This window comes from Silene latifolia, chromosome 11 (genome assembly GCF_048544455.1).
Source record: "Silene latifolia isolate original U9 population chromosome 11, ASM4854445v1, whole genome shotgun sequence".
In the NCBI taxonomy this organism is placed as follows: Eukaryota; Viridiplantae; Streptophyta; class Magnoliopsida; order Caryophyllales; family Caryophyllaceae; genus Silene; species Silene latifolia.
In genome coordinates this window covers 32,895,008-32,913,569 of record NC_133536.1, presented here as the reverse complement: position 1 = coordinate 32,913,569, position 18,562 = coordinate 32,895,008, and the positions used below count along the sequence as shown (strand labels likewise).

The 18,562-nt window shown below is 35.3% G+C and overlaps 1 protein-coding gene across 1 annotated transcript; it reads right to left on the bottom strand.

Annotated features, from left to right (window-relative positions):
- Positions 1–6,775: 6,775 nt before the first annotated feature.
- On the bottom strand, positions 6,776–8,746 carry LOC141613216 (uncharacterized). Its single transcript, XM_074431955.1, has one exon. It carries the CDS (start codon positions 8,744–8,746, stop codon positions 6,776–6,778), a length of 1,971 nt encoding a protein of 656 aa, XP_074288056.1.
- Between the last annotated feature and the right edge of the window lie 9,816 nt (positions 8,747–18,562).

Sequence of the window (18,562 nt, the reverse complement as noted above, 5' to 3'; positions counted from 1 at the left end):
TTAAAATGTGATTTTATGATAAAAATGTCATTTTTGGACTAAAATTAGCTAAACTTCGTTTTTTCCAGTGGTTTTTGGATATGTTTTCACATATATTATATTTAGAGGACCTGTAAATGTTCATAATTTTATGAGTTCTTATGCTCGAAATACGGATTTTTCATGATAAAAATCGAATTTAAATAAAAAATAGGTTAATATGAGTAATATTTCGAATCTGGTCATAGAAATTTAGTATGTTGTCACATGTAATTTTACAAGATGTGTGTAAAATAATAGGCTATAATGAAGTCTTTATGCATGATTTATGAATTTTTGATGAAAAATAGCATAAATAGTGACTTTAATTAGTGAATAATTGCTAAAACATACTTTATGACTAAGGAAAAACGTCACATGTTGCATTTTATTACCTGTTTCAGATATAAAATTGAAAAGTTGATAAATATAATTTTTCTCATGTTTTTATGATTATAATTGATAAATCCGATAAACCGCAACATTGTTTTTTGAACATTATGAGTGTCATGGTATTTTTCCAGAATGTTCATGAGTTTAAAATTTCAAATTTCAAATTTATTTGAAATTTTTGTGATTTATTTGGAGTTTATGGCATTTATTGTAATTTTGAGTCCATTAATGAACAATTTTAAGAATTATAAGTTAATTATAGTCAATATGTTAGTGGAGACTAATTTTGAGTCCTAATTTGGTTAGGGTAATTAACTTGTGCATAAATATGATTTTAGGTAATTTATTGTGATTTTAAAAGGTTGAATCACGCAAATCCGTAAAAATCGTTTAATATACGATATTGGCTCCTTAAAGGCGATTTAGCATAAAATTGGGCATGTTCATACATATTATAATGCTCCATTTTATTTATTTTATTTATGATTGTCATAATTTTATTTTATGTAATTTTTGAATTATGTAATTTTGCTTAGTATGGCCTTAGTTTTTAATTGGTATTGCCCGAAATGTATGGGAATATCGATTCGGTTGTAATTTATTGTGATCTCGTATCACCATTTTGTAATTTAATAGATTTATTTTTATTTTAATTACAAATGTATAATAGGAAATTATGTAATTTGTTATGTAATTTATTTATTCCGGAGATCCTTGAAGACGGTGTCACTCGAGAAGGCGATCCATTAAAGACGGTGTTACCTCGAGATGCGTGCCAAAACCGAAGTTCAAGGGACCAATGGAGTTTGTTTCCGAATTTGTAATAATTTATTAGATTTACTATTTTAGGAAGGCCATACTAGGATTTAATTTATGCTTTGCATTTTATTTATATGTCGCATACATCACTAAATCGCCATAACTAAAACATGCATTATCATTTTAATCGAGTTTCTCGACCGTGTCAATTACAATTATCGTAGTTCACCGCTTTAGTTCACTTAAAACGTGATAGATAATAAATTGACATGACCTCTCGCTAAAATAAACAATTGAGACTTAGCCTTACCAAAGAGTAGAAACCATGAAAACCTATTTCGTGAGGGAGTGCACTCGGCCACACCGGGGTACAAACCTTGTTACGTAGGGGAAGTGAGTGATAAATGTCTATCCACCGAATTCATGTTGATAAGGGATGAATCGGCTACACCGTGCCCAAGTTAATGTGGATTTGGATCATGGACACATTTATTCGAAATTTGGGTTGAACTCAACAAAAGTATTGATAAGGGATGAATCGGCCACACCGTGCCCTTGTCGGATGTGTTTTGGGCTAAATATAAATGTTAATGTAATTTTATCGACCAAGAGTTCTAAAAGTAGAATCGATTAAAGCGTTAATCCACCGAGTTATATTGATAAGGGATGAATCGGCCACACCGTGCCCAAGTTAATATGAATTTGGATCTTGGATTCATTTATAATAGTTGGGTAGAGGTCACTATATAAATGATCATATATTGTTAATTTATTTACAAGTATGATATTAAAAAGACAAATGTTAATATTTCCTTTTTCCTCCATACTTGTAGTTCATTACTATGAATCCATCAAACGCTACTACACCGATAACTATTGAGTCTTGCCACAATGTTTTTGACGATGTTTGCTTCAACAATGATTTCGACACTACTAGAGAACTTCATTTTGGGATTGGTTCGGATGGAAACCTAAACGTCATCACTTCTTCTAAACCTCCTATAAGATCTCTTGTGAGCCGGTCTCAGGAAGACCGCCTCATAAAATCTATAGGATCTTTGTCTTTGGAAGATAAAGATGCCAAAACTAGTGGGAGTTCAAGCAATCAAGTTCTTGCTTCAAAGGGCATAAAGTTCAAGAAGAAGGGAAAGAAAGAGAAAAACTTCAAGCAAGTTGAAGATGAGTGCCATTATTGCTATGGCATGGGACATTGGCTTAGGAATTGTCCCGTATATTTGCGAAATATAAGGGAAGGAACCATCGTTCCAAAAGGTAAAATTCCTAAGGAAATTTATGTTATTGATATAAATTATACTTCCACTACGACATGGGTACTTGACAGGCTAAAGTCGTATGCCTCAAATTAACAATTTATATCACTTAAATCCAAATACTAAACAGTAGTAAAGCGGAAATAAGGGTCGAACCCAAGGGAATCAGATTAACAATTTATGCAATTTATGGTGTAGGAACAGTCGATCTTTAATGTAATTAAAGATCGTAGTAACAAAAAGGGGGGATTTGAGTTGATTTTCTAATAAACTAAGATTAATAGCTAATGCAAATTGAGTAATAAAACTATTGACTTTTGGTGTATCAAATGATTTAAAAGGGTCTTAGAGCCAAGCATATATCCACACTCAATAACAATTGATCACTGTAAGACGGTTTCAATTACTAATCTTGATTACTCTATCGTGAATGACAAATTCCAATTCTCCTTATGAATAGTTAATTAAAACGAATCCCGTTCTTAATCAACCCTAACTGTTAACAACCTTAACAATCCAGTTCAAGATTTAATTCAACAGCAGCAATATAAAATAGAGAACTCGATAGAGAATAAATAATGCATACAATCCAGTTGCACTTTAGATATTTATGTGAATCGCTTCTAAGTACTAATATCAACGTATCCCGTTCAATATTAATTCCTAGCTGTTACTAGCGTAGAGTTAATCAATAAATCCTATTCAATTAACAATACTAACAATAGAATGAAGAAATCAATCACTAGTTGTACACCTAGCAATAATCAATCAACATTCATAAAATTAATAACTAAGCAATTCACAATAATCAAGACAAGAAATTAAAACATTCAAACTCACAATCGTATTATGAGCGCTTCAATTGCTTGAATCCAAGAAGAAAGATTAGTTACACATCGTCTGCTAAAAAACAATAATAGGGTTTCTCTTCTCAAAGTTGTGTCAATCTTTTCTAAAACTAAAATAATAAGTTATATAGTAATAAGGTAAATAATTAAAGTAGGAAATAAAGTATTAGAAATAATAATAATAATAAAATTCATCGGAACAAACCGAGTCAAATAAGGAAATAAAACATGAGACTTTAACATCACGCACAGCCTGACGCGGACACAAGCAGGCGCGCGTCTTGGTCGCGCATAGGTCGCGTCTCAGTCGCGCACAGGACGAATGTAGGTTGAACGCAGGTCACGCATAGCTGCTGCCGCTGCCCCTTTTCTTTTGACTTATGCGCGCTCAATTAGCGCACTTTAAGCGCACACGTCTCATGTATCTCCATAGGTATCCGGGCTTATCTCTCCTCGGACTTGGACTCCGTTTAAAACTCGTAAAACCGGCCCAATAGCTAACCAAAGCTCACTAACAAATAACCTGCAATTAAGCTTCATAATACTACTCCAAGCCGTTAAAACCATACTAAATCGCTCCAAATAACTAAGACTAAATGAGTCGTATCAAATTCCCCATGCTTGAACTTTTACTCGTCCTCGATGTAAAACCAAAGGACACAATGAAAAAGCATACCAACACTAGCTCAAACCCAGCACATGGTAGAAAAATGACAGACAACAAGAATGCTCACTTCCCTCTCACGCCCTCCAAAGCACCATCAAAAAGTGTAATCATTTCCACCGCCTAGAAAAGAGTAACACACCCACATCCTCAAAATACAAAAGAGCAAAGTAACAATAATTAGTGACCGTAGTCACCACAATACAGCAATAGAAAACAATGCTACGCCCCTTATTGCTCCATCCTAACCAAAAATTCACATGGCTCACAACAAAAACCAACTAGCCATGTGTATAATCCTAGACACCTCTACTCCACTCACTAGCACAAAACCAACAACCGCCATAGCAAGGTGCAACCAACAACAACATAGCACCGCGGTTCTGCTCACCTTAGCCACTAGTCCTACCCAACCGACCTTCTTTAGCACCCTTCTTATGACGCCACACCAAAAACAAGACACAAAAATTAGTGTGAAATGGATTTTTTTTTTTCCCTTAAATCTCTCATTTTGCCTAGAGCGCCCGCTCTTGCGGGTTTTCACTCTAGCTATTTTCCTCACACTACTCTCGTGGCACGCATCTCAATTCTTCATTTTACCCGGAGCGCCCTTTCGGGTTTTCACTCCGTCCTCGGCCACTTTCCCATTTTTGCCTAGGCGCCCTTTCGGGTTTTCACCTAGCCGGGTACTTCTCTTTTTGTTTTTTTCATTTTTTTTCGTTTTTTCTGTTTTTTTTTTCTTTTCTTTTTTTTTTAAAAACAAAGCAAATTAAATGACAAGTGACGGACTAAAATATGTACAATAGTGAATATACCCCTCCCCATGCTTGAACTCAACATTGTCCCCAATGTTGTATGGGAACACAAAAGAAAAGAGAAGGGGCATACCACTAGCTAGGAAGAAGGAGACCCGAAGCGACGGGTCTGTCGGGCTCTAGCACGAGCCTCTCTGTCAAGACGTCTCTTAGCCAACTCCTCATACAAGGTATCCACGGGGTTTTTGTAAGACCCCGGATTCATGTCCTTGAACATGTCACTCATCTCTCAATTCCTCAGCTCAATCGCTACACGGCCTCGCCAAGAGGCATCATCAATAGCTTCTCCACCACTAGTACCCTCACCATCATCAGCCCCCTCCTCTTCCTCAGCACTCTCCGGTTCGCCCGACCCGTCAGCCTCTCATTCAAGCTACATCGCAACACAGCAATAACCAATAACAACAACAACAAAACAGCAGCAACTCCACAACACCGGCAATCTCAACAACACCACAGCAACTCCAACACTCCCTTTATCCAACAATAACTACATAGTACTCCTCTGCACCACACAAAAACTTCAACAACTCAGCACTCCCACAACACAGCCCAACACTACCTAACCTCACTTCACCAACACCTAGTCACAGCAACTCCAGAAACAAATTCACAGCAACTCAATCTAACAGCACTCGCGACAAAACCCCTTGTAATTCCAGAAATTCACAGCCTAGCAACAACACCGCAATTCAAAAGCAACACTCCCGACACGTCACAAAAACAACCTCAGAGTCTCTTCACAACACGACACAATCCCAAAGCCGTACAACCCGACACTCCCTCAAAGCACTCAACACAAACCAAGTTACAGTCCTCAATCCAGCAATAAAACGCAAAAGACGACCACAATTGGGTAGAAGTACTCACAAATACTCTACTTAAACAATGAAACCGAAAAGTGGAGTACTTACAAACCTGCAGAAAGCAGTAGTCGTGAAGGAGTAGAAAAACCTTCAAAACCGACGCAGCAAACCCCCAACCCAGCGCCCAAAATCGTCTCACTCGAGGTGGTAGGTTCAATTCCAGAAATTAGGGTTCTTCGAAACCCCAATATTCTCGCACCAATTTCAGCAGTATTGGCACGAAATCGTTGATATAACAAGGAAGGAACACGATTTATTGAGGTAATTGCTTGAATTTCAGAAATTGCAGAAATTAGGGTTATCAACCCCCAAATTTTCGAACCCGTTGTAGCAATAAGGGGACGGATTTGTATTGATTTAACAATGAATGGACATGAATTTGGGAAGAACTTGACGGATTTTTTCGAAATTCCAAAAATTAGGGTTATAAACCCCAAATTTTCGAACAAACTTCCGTAATATGGGCTCGGATTTATAATTAAACAGGGACGAATTAAATCAATTGCTATTGTGAGGAATTTTTCGTGAGAATTGAGCAGCAATTTGAAGGAGAAATTTGGGAATCAAGGGAAAGAAGTTGTGTTTGTATGATTTGATTTTAGGAAATTCTGAGGAAAAGAAAAGAGAGTATCGAAGGAAGGGGGTTTCATACCTGAGTATGACGCGCGACATTAAGGTGAACGTAAGTTGAACCTCGAATGAATGGCAGTCGCGCTTTGAACACGCATCTGGTGAACCTTGAACGCGCAATTGAGGCTGCCTCATTGTCAATTGAGCTCCATACGCGTGTTATTAATGCGACAGAGGCTTGATACCTGCGCGCAATTCGAGATGGTTTACTTATTGACCTTCCGTTTTCTCGACTCTTTTCCTCCGCCTTGAAATTTCATTCTCCGTTCCTAGTACATATAACATACCGTCAAAATAAAATTAATTAAAACGAGTAATAACACACACACCAATATTTTAAATTACTAAATAAAACAAAAGAAATTAACTAACTATGAACCACAATTAAAGAAAAATTACAAAGAAAAAGGATACAAAACCCGGGTTGCCTCCCGTGAGCGCTTTTGTTTAACGTCGTTGGCTCGACATCTCCGGAATGGTAACCACCCGACTGAAGATAGGAAGAAGTAAACTACCGTAACTTACCAACAGGTTTGCAAGAGGAAGAATGATGACGAGATTTTATATGGATAGTTTGCAAACCTTTCCCGGAGCCCTTCCGGCGAATTAACTTATCAAACCAAGCCTCATTTTTACCTCTAAATGCCTCTCGCATCGTCCGACAATCCCATAAGATAACACACCTTTGTTCCTTATGAGGGGATCCCTGCAAAACATAAGACACATTGCTCGGAATAGGAGATTTCCGGCACTTTGGTAACACATGGTTAGTAGAAGTGTCTATGGCACACAATGAATGAATTGTCGGAGAACGATAAGATGGTTTATTAATTTCAAATTTAACAACCGTCCCATCAAATTCCATGGTAAGAGAACCTTTAGGGACATCTATCTTAGTCCCCGCGGTCCTCAAGAATGGTCTCCCTAATAAGACTGGTATAGCACCTGCCTCATTTTTCATATCCAGAACATAAAAGTCAGCCGGAAAGGCCAACTTACCAACCCCTACCATGACATTCTCCACAATCCCCTTAGGATAGACACTAGACCTATCAGCCAACTGAACTACAACACTAGTGTCTTTTAAAGGCCCAAGTTTCAGAGTCTCATAAATAGCAAAAGGGATGACATTAATAGACGCCCCTAAATCTAACATGGCCTTCTCAAACCTAAGGTCTCCTATGGTACAAGGGATAGCAAACATACCAGGGTCACCACATTTAGGGGGTAATTTCTTTTGAAATAGAGCAGACACATATTCATTAATCTTCCCCTTAGGACCTTTACCCTTGACTATCTTCATCCCTTTCAATTTGCTATTCCTTTTAATGGTGCATAATTCTTTTAAAAATTTAGCATATTTAGGAATACTCTTTAAAAGATTAAGAAGAGGGATATTTACCTCGCACTTTTGAAATACCTCATAAATGTCTTTGTCATGCTCAAAGTGTTGGGTTCTTCTCAGTGCGTCGGGGAAAGGTACATCCGGTTCCACCACCGGTATAGAAGAAATAATCGGCTCCTTCTCCTTAACAATAGAAGCTTTTTCACCTTCCTCGATCACTATCTCTTCCTCTTCTTCTTGAATCATAGGTTGCTTCTCTTTTCTTTTCACCTTCTCAACCTCCTCCAATTGTCTTCCATTTCTCAATGACACGGCACTCACATTCTCCCTAGGATTTGGGACTGTTTGAGACGGTAAAGCACCCGATTGTTTAGCTTCCAAACGATTCACCGCGGTAGCTAGTTGACTAACTTGATTCTCAAGATTCTTGAAATTCTGCTTATTTTCTGCTCTATCTTGAGTGACACTAATGGTAAGAGCCCGAATCATGTCCTCAGTAGACATTGATGAACTCGGTGGTGCTTGTTCAGCTGATTGTTGAGGCACTTGTTGATTAAATTGTTGTCCTTGTGGTCTTTGGAGAAACTGACCTCTAGGAGGGTCAGACGATGGACCGGCTTGAGAATTTCCCCAACGAAAGTTAGGGTGAGCCTTCCATCCTTCATTATAGGTCTTGGAATATGGATCCCATTTCCTGTTATTTGTAATACTCTCCCAAACACCATTCACCACTTCTTGGCCACTTTCTCGCAAGTAAGGACACAAATCATTAGGGTGACCCTCAGTAGCGCATATACCACAAACAGTAGCCATTTGTCTCCCAGATAACATGTCACGGAGAGTAGAAACAATATTATCAACCTTTTCCTCTAAACCAGGACTAACACCCATAGCATTCACTCCTCTTCGTGATGGTTTCCTCTCAAACTGTCTAGAGGTCTCAGCTAGCTCTGAAATAACCTCCCAAGCCTCATCTGGATTTTTGTTAGCTATATTTCCTCCACAAGCAGAGTGAATCATGCGACGGTCATCTTGGTTCAGTCCACCACAAAAATACATAATGAGATCCTGATCAGAGTAACCATGGTAAGGGCAACTAGCACAGAGCTTCTTAAATTTCTCAAGATACTCATACATAGTTTCCCGTCTTCTTGTTCAACATTATCGATGGCTCTTTTCATTTGAGATGATCGAGAAGGAGGAAAATATTTCTCCAAGAACGCCTTTTTCATACCTACCCAAGTAGTGATACTTCCCGGTGGGAGATAGTTTAACCAGTCTCTCGCATTGTCCTTCAAGGTGAAAGGAAATGCTCTCAATTTCAACTGCTCGTCAGTAATAGCAGGTGGCTTCATACCAGTGCACACAATATGAAAGTCTGAAAGATGCTTATTCGGATCCTCAATGCTCATACCATGAAACTTGGTAATTGATGTATCAAACCGATTTCAGTTCAAAAGTGACTCCATCATCCAATGCTTTGGAAAAGTGATGCACAATGGTTGAACGTTAAGATTTGGAGCTGTGAGCTCCCTTAGAGTGCGGGTTTCTCTAGCCATATTCACAGGTTCGGGTTGTTCAGAAATTTCAGAATATTCAGAGTCTGAATGTAGATCGTCGAACTCGCTGCCTTCAGGAACAGCCACTATTGCACCTCGTTTGTTCTTTCGTAACCTGAAAAGAGTATGCTCAATCTCTGGATCGAAAGGCTCGAGATTCAGGTTAGAAATACGAGTATTATGCATAAACCTACACTAAAACACAAAAATAATTAAGGCCAATTCCCCGGCAACGGCGCCAAAATTTGACAGGCTAAAGTCGTATGCCTCAAATTAACAATTTATATCACTTAAATCCAAATACTAAACAGTAGTAAAGCGGAAATAAGGGTCGAACCCAAGGGAATCAGATTAACAATTTATGCAATTTATGGTGTAGGAACAGTCGATCTTTAATGTAATTAAAGATCGTAGTAACAAAAAGGGGGGATTTGAGTTGATTTTCTAATAAACTAAGATTAATAGCTAATGCAAATTGAGTAATAAAACTATTGACTTTTGGTGTATCAAATGATTTAAAAGGGTCTTAGAGCCAAGCATATATCCACACTCAATAACAATTGATCACTGTAAGACGGTTTCAATTACTAATCTTGATTACTCTATCGTGAATGACAAATTCCAATTCTCCTTATGAATAGTTAATTAAAACGAATCCCGTTCTTAATCAACCCTAACTGTTAACAACCTTAACAATCCAGTTCAAGATTTAATTCAACAGCAGCAATATAAAATAGAGAACTCGATAGAGAATAAATAATGCATACAATCCAGTTGCACTTTAGATATTTATGTGAATCGCTTCTAAGTACTAATATCAACGTATCCCGTTCAATATTAATTCCTATTTGTTACTAACGTAAAGTTAATCAATAAATCCTATTCAATTAACAATACTAACAATAGAATGAAGAAATCAATCACTAGTTGTACACCTAGCAATAATCAATCAACATTCATAAAATTAATAACTAAGCAATTCACAATAATCAAGACAAGAAATTAAAACATTCAAACTCACAATCGTATTATGAGCGCTTCAATTGCTTGAATCCAAGAAGAAAGATTAGTTACACATCGTCTGCTAAAAAACAATAATAGGGTTTCTCTTCTCAAAGTTGTGTCAATCTTTTCTAAAACTAAAATAATAAGTTATATAGTAATAAGGTAAATAATTAAAGTAGGAAATAAAGTATTAGAAATAATAATAATAATAAAATTCATCGGAACAAACCGAGTCAAATAAGGAAATAAAACATGAGACTTTAACATCACGCACAGCCTGACGCGGACACAAGCAGGCGCGCGTCTTGGTCGCGCATAGGTCGCGTCTCAGTCGCGCACAGGACGAATGTAGGTTGAACGCAGGTCACGCATAGCTGCTGCCGCTGCCCCTTTTCTTTTGACTTATGCGCGCTCAATTAGCGCACTTTAAGCGCACACGTCTCATGTATCTCCATAGGTATCCGGGCTTATCTCTCCTCGGACTTGGACTCCGTTTAAAACTCGTAAAACCGGCCCAATAGCTAACCAAAGCTCACTAACAAATAACCTGCAATTAAGCTTCATAATACTACTCCAAGCCGTTAAAACCATACTAAATCGCTCCAAATAACTAAGACTAAATGAGTCGTATCAGTACTGGATACCGGTTGTGGTTCTCACCTTTGTAATCATTTACAGGGTTTAAGAGACGTGAAGAGGCTTAGCAATGGAGATGTGGATCTACGCCTTGGAAATGGAGCTCGAGTAGCGGCCGAATCCAAAGGAACTTATGTATTAGCTTTGCCTAATGGATTTGAGTTGTATTTATATAATTGTTTTTATGTGCCTACACTCTCTAAAAACATTATTTCTATCGCTATGTTAGACATGGACGGATTTTGTTTTGTCATTAAGAACAATCGTTGTACTATTTCAAGGAACGACTTGGTTATATGCCAAGCTTCTTCCATTAATGGCATTTACATTTTAGAAACGTCGAATCCGACTAATGATATCTATAACATTCAATCAAAGAAACTCAAATCAAGTGACCCAAATGAATCGTTCATTTGGCATTGTCGATTAGGTCACATAAACGAGAATCGCATCAAAAGATTAATTTCAAGTAATGTGATTACACCATTTGATTATCAATCATATGGAACATGCGAATATTGCCTTCTTGGCAAAATGACTCGTAATCCTTTTAGCGGTAAAGGAACTCGAGCAAGTAAACTATTGGGACTCATACATACCGATGTATGTGGACCAATGAGTATCACCGCTCGAGGAAATTATGACTACTTCATAAGCTTCACCGATGACTTTAGTAGATATGGGTATATCTATTTAATGAGACATAAAAGTGAAGCTTTTGAGAAATTCAAGGAGTTTCAAAACGAAGTAGAGAACCAATTGAACAAAAGAATAAAGGCACTACGATCCGATCGTGGTGGAGAATATCTTAGCCTTGAATTCGATTCACACTTCAAAGGTTGTGGTATTATATCGCAACTTTCTCCACCCGGAACACCACAACTCAATGGTGTTGCCGAAAGGAGAAATCGAACCCTACTTGATATGGTTCGATCAATGATGAGTCAAACCGAGCTACCAAACTCGTTTTGGGGATTTGCGATTCAAACCGCAATTAGATCTTTGAATAATAGTCCCACGAAGTCAACCGAAAAGACTCCATATGAGATGTGGACGGGAAGAGTTCCTAATATATCCTACATGAAAATTTGGGGATGTGATGCTTACGTCAAGGCAAAAGCCGACAACAAGCTTGCCCCAAGATCCGAAAAAAGCATCTTTGTAGGTTACCCCTCGACCTCTCGAGGTTACTACTTCTACAAACCTCAAGTAAACAAAGTGTTTGTATCTTGCGAGGCTGTCTTCTTAGAAAGAGAATTTATTTCTAAGAGACAGAGTGGGAGAAATTTTGAACTTGATGAAGTTCAAGAGCCACAAACCGAAGTAGAGACGCAAGAAGTTGTTCCTTCGTCATCTAGCGCGGTTGTCCCTCCTCCTCTTAGAAAAACGGGCCGAGTTATTTGCCATCCCGATCGATATGTGGGACTTATTGAAGAAGATGGAACACTCGATGTGTTGCTTTTAGAAAGTGACGAGCCCGCCAGTGGCATTCAATTGTTTGAGGAGCTTACCAGAGTGAAAAAAATCAGAGATGGCCTCACTGACCTCCTCCCCAATTATGTCCCAAGTGTCCTTGAAAAATTTACTAGAGTACCCATCAGGTCCCGGGGCCTTATCATTAGGGATATGAAAAATTACCTCCTTTATCTCAGCCTGTGTTACAGGTTGCATAAGCATAAGAACATGGGCCTCATAACAAGTCCTCCCCTTTTTGACAACTGCATCTATGACTTTACCTTATATACTACCATAAGTTATCTTATAAATGATTTTGCATATGATGTAAGATAAAATAATATAAGACAATTGAACACTCTACCTCACCACACTCCACCCCCCCCCCCTCCTTTATAGACCTAATTGTTTGTTCATTTTTACACTCTACAACATTCACTTGTATACTTTGCATGTGATTCATTTATTTGGTCTACATCTCTCTAAAATTATTACACATCTTTACTTAGAGGTTAGTAAACAAATTTTATTACTAAGAAATGTTAGTAATATTACAAATAATATCAAGGGTATAATTTTAACAAGTTCTAGTTAAATACTTGTTATTATTTTTGGGTAAGTTCTTGGGTGCAACAAGAAGGAGATCTTATCTTTGAAGATTAGTAAGGAGGATCATCCACTTGGAATAAGCTCAAGAACAAGCTAGTAAGGTGAACTAGTTTGTGCCCTTTTTACCACAAAATCAATGTAAGGAAATTGTTTTTCCTTAAACTTTCATTATTATGCTTTCATATTTGCATACATGTTACATAGATCACCTAAATGATAAATTATGAGATAATTTAATTTTTATTAGAGAGTCTAATATGGATCTATGATCTTTCAAGTGGTATCAGAGCTTAGGCTTGTAATTTGCATGTTGATTTTAAGCATTTTAATGAATTATGAGATAATTTATAAACACTCAAACATTGTGTTAGAAGAGGTTTTAGCACGAAATTTTTGGGACATGCATACCTACTTATCTCAAAAGGTTTGTGGTATTGTTTGGTGATTTTTGAAGTTATTTTGCTATTTTTAATGATTTTTGGTAGAAAATCGAGTCAAAATGCCGTATTTTAGTTAAAAATTGACTAAAAATAGTTAAAAGTTGATTCCATGCATGGATGTTTTATGGTATTTCATGCATGTTTTCTACTGATTGTATGCAAAAATTTGGAGGTTGGTTCGAATTTTTTGCATGTTTATTGATTTTAAGATATAAAAGTCGATCAAAGTGAATTAATTAATCATAATTTCGAAACATTTGATTCTGCCCATGATAAATTTATGTACATTTAAAAATATTATTTAAATGTTAAAAGTGATTTTGCATGTGTGTTTTCACTTTGTTTTGATGTTTATTGGTTTTAGTGGTTAAAAACCGATAAATATGGATCTTTTTCTTCATAAAATTTTTCCGGAATTTTTGGGCAATTTTTCTGACGTTTTGGTGTTCTTGGGAGTGTTCCAGAATATTTAAAAATTTTTGTTTCAATTTTTTGGGTAATGTTTCAATTATTTTGGATTTTTACTTAAATATTATGATTTTATCGATTAAATTAGCAAAATATCACCAAATCAAACTAATTATTTATCATAAAATTAGTGAGGACTAATTTTGAAGTTCAAAACAGTTTGGACAATTATTTTGGACTTAAATGAGATTTAAGAGTTGATTATTGATTTTTACATGTTAAAAATCGATTAAATCCACAAAAACCGAGATGGATACCAATGAATGATAGATAGGGCGATTTTGGCATCATTTTACAGCATTTTAAGCATATTTATTTAAGTTGAATGAATGATTGTCATTTATTTAAAGTATTTATCTTGTTGTACCTAGTATGGCCTAGTTAATTTTTATCGTTATTACCTGAAATGAATGGGAATATCGATTTGTTTGTAATCAAATACGATCTCGTATCATCGGTTTGTAATTAATTAATAGTTTTATTTATTTTATTAATTAATGTATAATAGGAATAGCTATGTAATTTAATTGTAATAGTTATTTTTACCGGCGTTTCCAAAAGACGGATTACAACGAGACGGAGTCTATTTTTGGAAGGTGTTCCAAATCCCACATGGAAGAGCCACTTTTGGAATGAAGAGGCAAGGGACCAAGGAGTTGGTTTCCGAAATGTAATAGACTAGTTTTTTTTTTTTTATTAACTAGGTGGCCATACTAGGATTTATTCATATGCTTACATGTTTGCTTGTTTTATTTTCGCGCATGCCAAAATCGCCATTCACATGCATTTTATTTTCGCGGTTGTCAATTCACGTCATTTACATTCACCGAATTAATTCACTTATAAGGAATTTATGACTAAATTGACAAGATCTCTCACATAACTAAAATTGAGATTAGCCTTACCAATTACTAACACCTATGAATCTCTTGTTCATTAGAGCCACGCTCGCCCAAGCGGGGTGTTCTCTTTTTACCTTGGGTAAGTAGGGTGGTAAGCGGTTATCACACGCCAAAATTGGTTGGACTCAACGGGATATAAGACAGTCTTGTGTTCCGGGGCTAGTAAATGGATTTAAGGAAATTCGTCGACCAAGAGTTCTAGAGGTAGAATTACTCAACGTGACTTACCGAATCTACACAATTATGGGATGTTTCGCCCAGCGATGCTCATTTTTGTTTAATATTTGGGTCTTGGAATCATTTATATAATTTAGTGGGAGATCATTATATAAATGTTCAAACTTGTTAAAGATGTTTCACAAGTAAAATTAAAACATTGAATGTTAATTTTTCCTATTTTTCGTTCATTCTCATAAAAGTATGACATCGCGCACTTCATCCTCCTTTCATCCTCTATTTATTATTATACTCGTTTCGTTCTTTCATAGGAAGCAGTTTCTTTGAAGGAATTCGGTAGCAATGATTGGTAACATGATTTACTAATTCACCTACATAAGCTTACAACAATTATTGCGATTATTATACAACTTAACATCCATACATATTTAAAAAGGGGGTTTCATGTTGTAAACTCATATTACGATTTTAAAAGGAAGTCACATTTTATCAAGAGAGTCTTGATTTCGGAAGTGACACCTCCGTCATGATGATGACATATTAGTTTTAATTACTCAAGTGTAATTCAAAAATTTGCGAAAAGAGTTTTCAAAAACACTAATAATACTCCAATATGATACCGTCAAATGGCTCACTTCGAGAAAGGCCAAATCAATTTTTTATGTCCTAAAGAGTTTAGGCATATGATAACAATTGAACGGTTAGGTAGTCCAATTTCGCAAGAAGTTGAGATTTTGCCACATGTTGCACTCACTTTATAGTAACTCACTCTTACTAAGTGTATAAAATATCACGAATGACATGAAGAGAGGTCTTCATGAGATTCATTTTTGCTTGATTAAAGCAAAGAGGAATGTGAAAGTGAGTGGGAGTTAAGAAGAATCAACCCTAGATGTATGCGATAGTGTTGGAGCTAGTGTCCTCCACAGTTAGTGTGATAACGTATATAAATCTCTTATAGGTTCACAAGGTATACTTAGTATTTTATCAGTTGATTAACGTTTACTTAATAACGGTTGGCTTGCTAGAAGTTTGACGTTATTATCATACTGATGGCGGTGATCAACTGGTCCCTAAAAGTCACACCTAAAGGATGTGTTTGAGAGATGTGATTATATGAAAATGTAATCACATTGATGCCTTATATGACTAAAAGGTTAGTCCATGTATTTGACTAAAAGGTTAGTCAATGTGATGATGAGACGATTATTTAAAATAATTAAATAATATTAGCTGAGACGAATTAATTGTAAATTCGTAAATTGAATATAAACTGTTATATTTAATTATTGTATATAATGTTAGCTTAAACGAATTAAGATGTTAATTCGTAATTAAACATAAACGGTTATATTTAATAAGCAAATTATAAATATGCGATATTTATAGTTAATGTATATATTATACAAAATTGTCATAATAAATGATGACAGACCGATATTAATAAATTGACTACAAAATGTTGTGTGTGGACTTATTAATACGGGACGACATATATGACAATTGATAAATAATACACATAATATACATTTAGACAACAACCTAAAATAAGAAGATTTTTCTCCTTATTTGGTTGTTGGGGTCACACGATTTAAGGAAGAAAAAGGAGAAAAATATCTTCCTAATTCTCCTTTTACACGGTTTAAAGAGGTAGAGGGGAGATCATTTTTCTCATTCCTTTTTGACCTAATTCTATCATCACAAAAACCCTAAAAATAATTAGAGAAATTAGGGATCTCATTCTAGCAAAAAGAGAGGCATTTCTCAAAGCATGTTGAGTGCAACAATTAGGAGAATATCGATTTCGATATTGTTCTTAGGCCAAATTGCTAGGACCAAAGTATTAGGGATCTCATTCTAGCAAAAAGAGAGGCATTTCTCAAAGCATTTTGGGTGCAACAATTAGGAGAATATCGATTTCGATATTGTTCTTAGGCCAAATTTCTAGGACCAAAGGTTAATTCTAAATCTCTATTCTTTTATTTATGCAATTCGTTTATGACTAGTAATTTCATATATCATAATTCGTTATAATCCGAATTTTTCTTGATGAAATATACCGATATTTCCTACAAGTGGTATCAGAGCTTAGGCCACGAAATTATTTTATATGATTTTCATAAATGGATTTAAACAAAAAATAAATTTGAAAGAGAAAAAAAAAAACTTTCGGCCGTGACAATTTTTTTTTTTGCCGAGAGGTTTGTTTGTTTTTTTTTTTATGCTTTGTTTCCATTTGATTTATTAATATTGTTGTTTTAATTTTTTAAGATGATAATATGATAAATTTGTAGATGTTTTGATTTAATGAGAATTAAATTAAAATGGAAATGGAAATCGTTTTGATTAATGATGTTCATTTGTTTTTGCTATATAGTTTTGGCATACAATTCAATTTAATAATGTTCAAATCAATTGTGATGATCGGTTTAATCATGATTTAGATAATCATTTTAAGAGGTTAAATTGAATCATCTAGTTTGGATCTATATATAAATTAAATGTTGATGTTTATGCCAATCTTGTTATAGTAGCAACTTTAAACAAATTGTTCACATTAAAAGGGTTGTTTTTCGAGAATACAAAAACTGGTTTTTGTTATTTTAGGGCTTAATGCCGAGATGAAAAGAAAAAAAAACTGTTTTTCCTTTTTTGTTTTTTCAGTTCTGCCGAGAGCAAAAAAAAAAATTCGTTTTTTGTGATAATGCCGAGAGCAAGAAAAAAATGGTTTCGTTTTTTGTTGTTGTTTTGGCCGATTATTTTAATACATCATATCTATAATGTATGATAGTTTGTTGTGAAAAAGTTCACAAATTTTAAGATACCCAATTATTTTAAAGAGGTTTAAAATAACGTTGGATTAATTCATATCACTAGTTAATGTGAATTAAGATTGGAATTATTGTGAGTAATTGAGGAATTGTCACATAATTTTGATGATTATAAAATAGGTGGTTTGGATAAATTACTCTACATAATTAAGGAATTATGTCTTGAATGGTTAATTTATAGTTGATGCATTTTATTTAGTTGTATAAATTGTTGAATGGTTTAATTTACGTATTTTTGAAATCGGTTGTAATTTGTAATACCTAGTGTGGCCTTAGTTAATTATGTTTTCGTAATGATGGAAACATAATTTTGATGTAATTTTGAGATCTCGAATCTCCTTTGGTTTTCTTTAAGTATTATGATTTTGAAATTAGAATGTAAATAGGTTTATTTTTTAATTTTTATTGTAATTTTGAGAAGACTGAAGATGGAGATTGGATTGCTCACTCTCACTACATGGACCAAGATGGAACATCAAGACAAGCTTCTCGGGTCCTAGGAAGGATTCCAAAGTTGTATTTATGTTCATTTTGGTAGATAGGCCACACTAGGACTTTATTTTGTTTTACGTTTTTCCATTCTTATTGCGTTTCTTCGCTTCATAGTTAGTGCATCATTTTCCCCTAAACCAAACCACCTACTAATATGCATGAAAATTGATTCATATAGTTTGATGTTAGTTATCATGAACATAAAGATGTCAGACAATTTTAAGTCATCATCTTAGTTTATTCATTCTCGCATGCTAGATATTAGTTCACTTAAAATGAATTAAAATAAAGTTGATGGAATCTTCCTCTAAAACTAAAATTGAGACTAGTTTTTATAAGGGCAAACAACTATGAATCCCTTCTTCGTCAGTAGGCATAT

What these genes read in the sequence shown, in the direction of transcription:
- LOC141613216 (XM_074431955.1), bottom strand. Translation starts at nt 8,746, where the DNA reads ATGTATGAGTATCTTGAGAAATTTAAGAAGCTCTGTGCTAGTTGCCCT.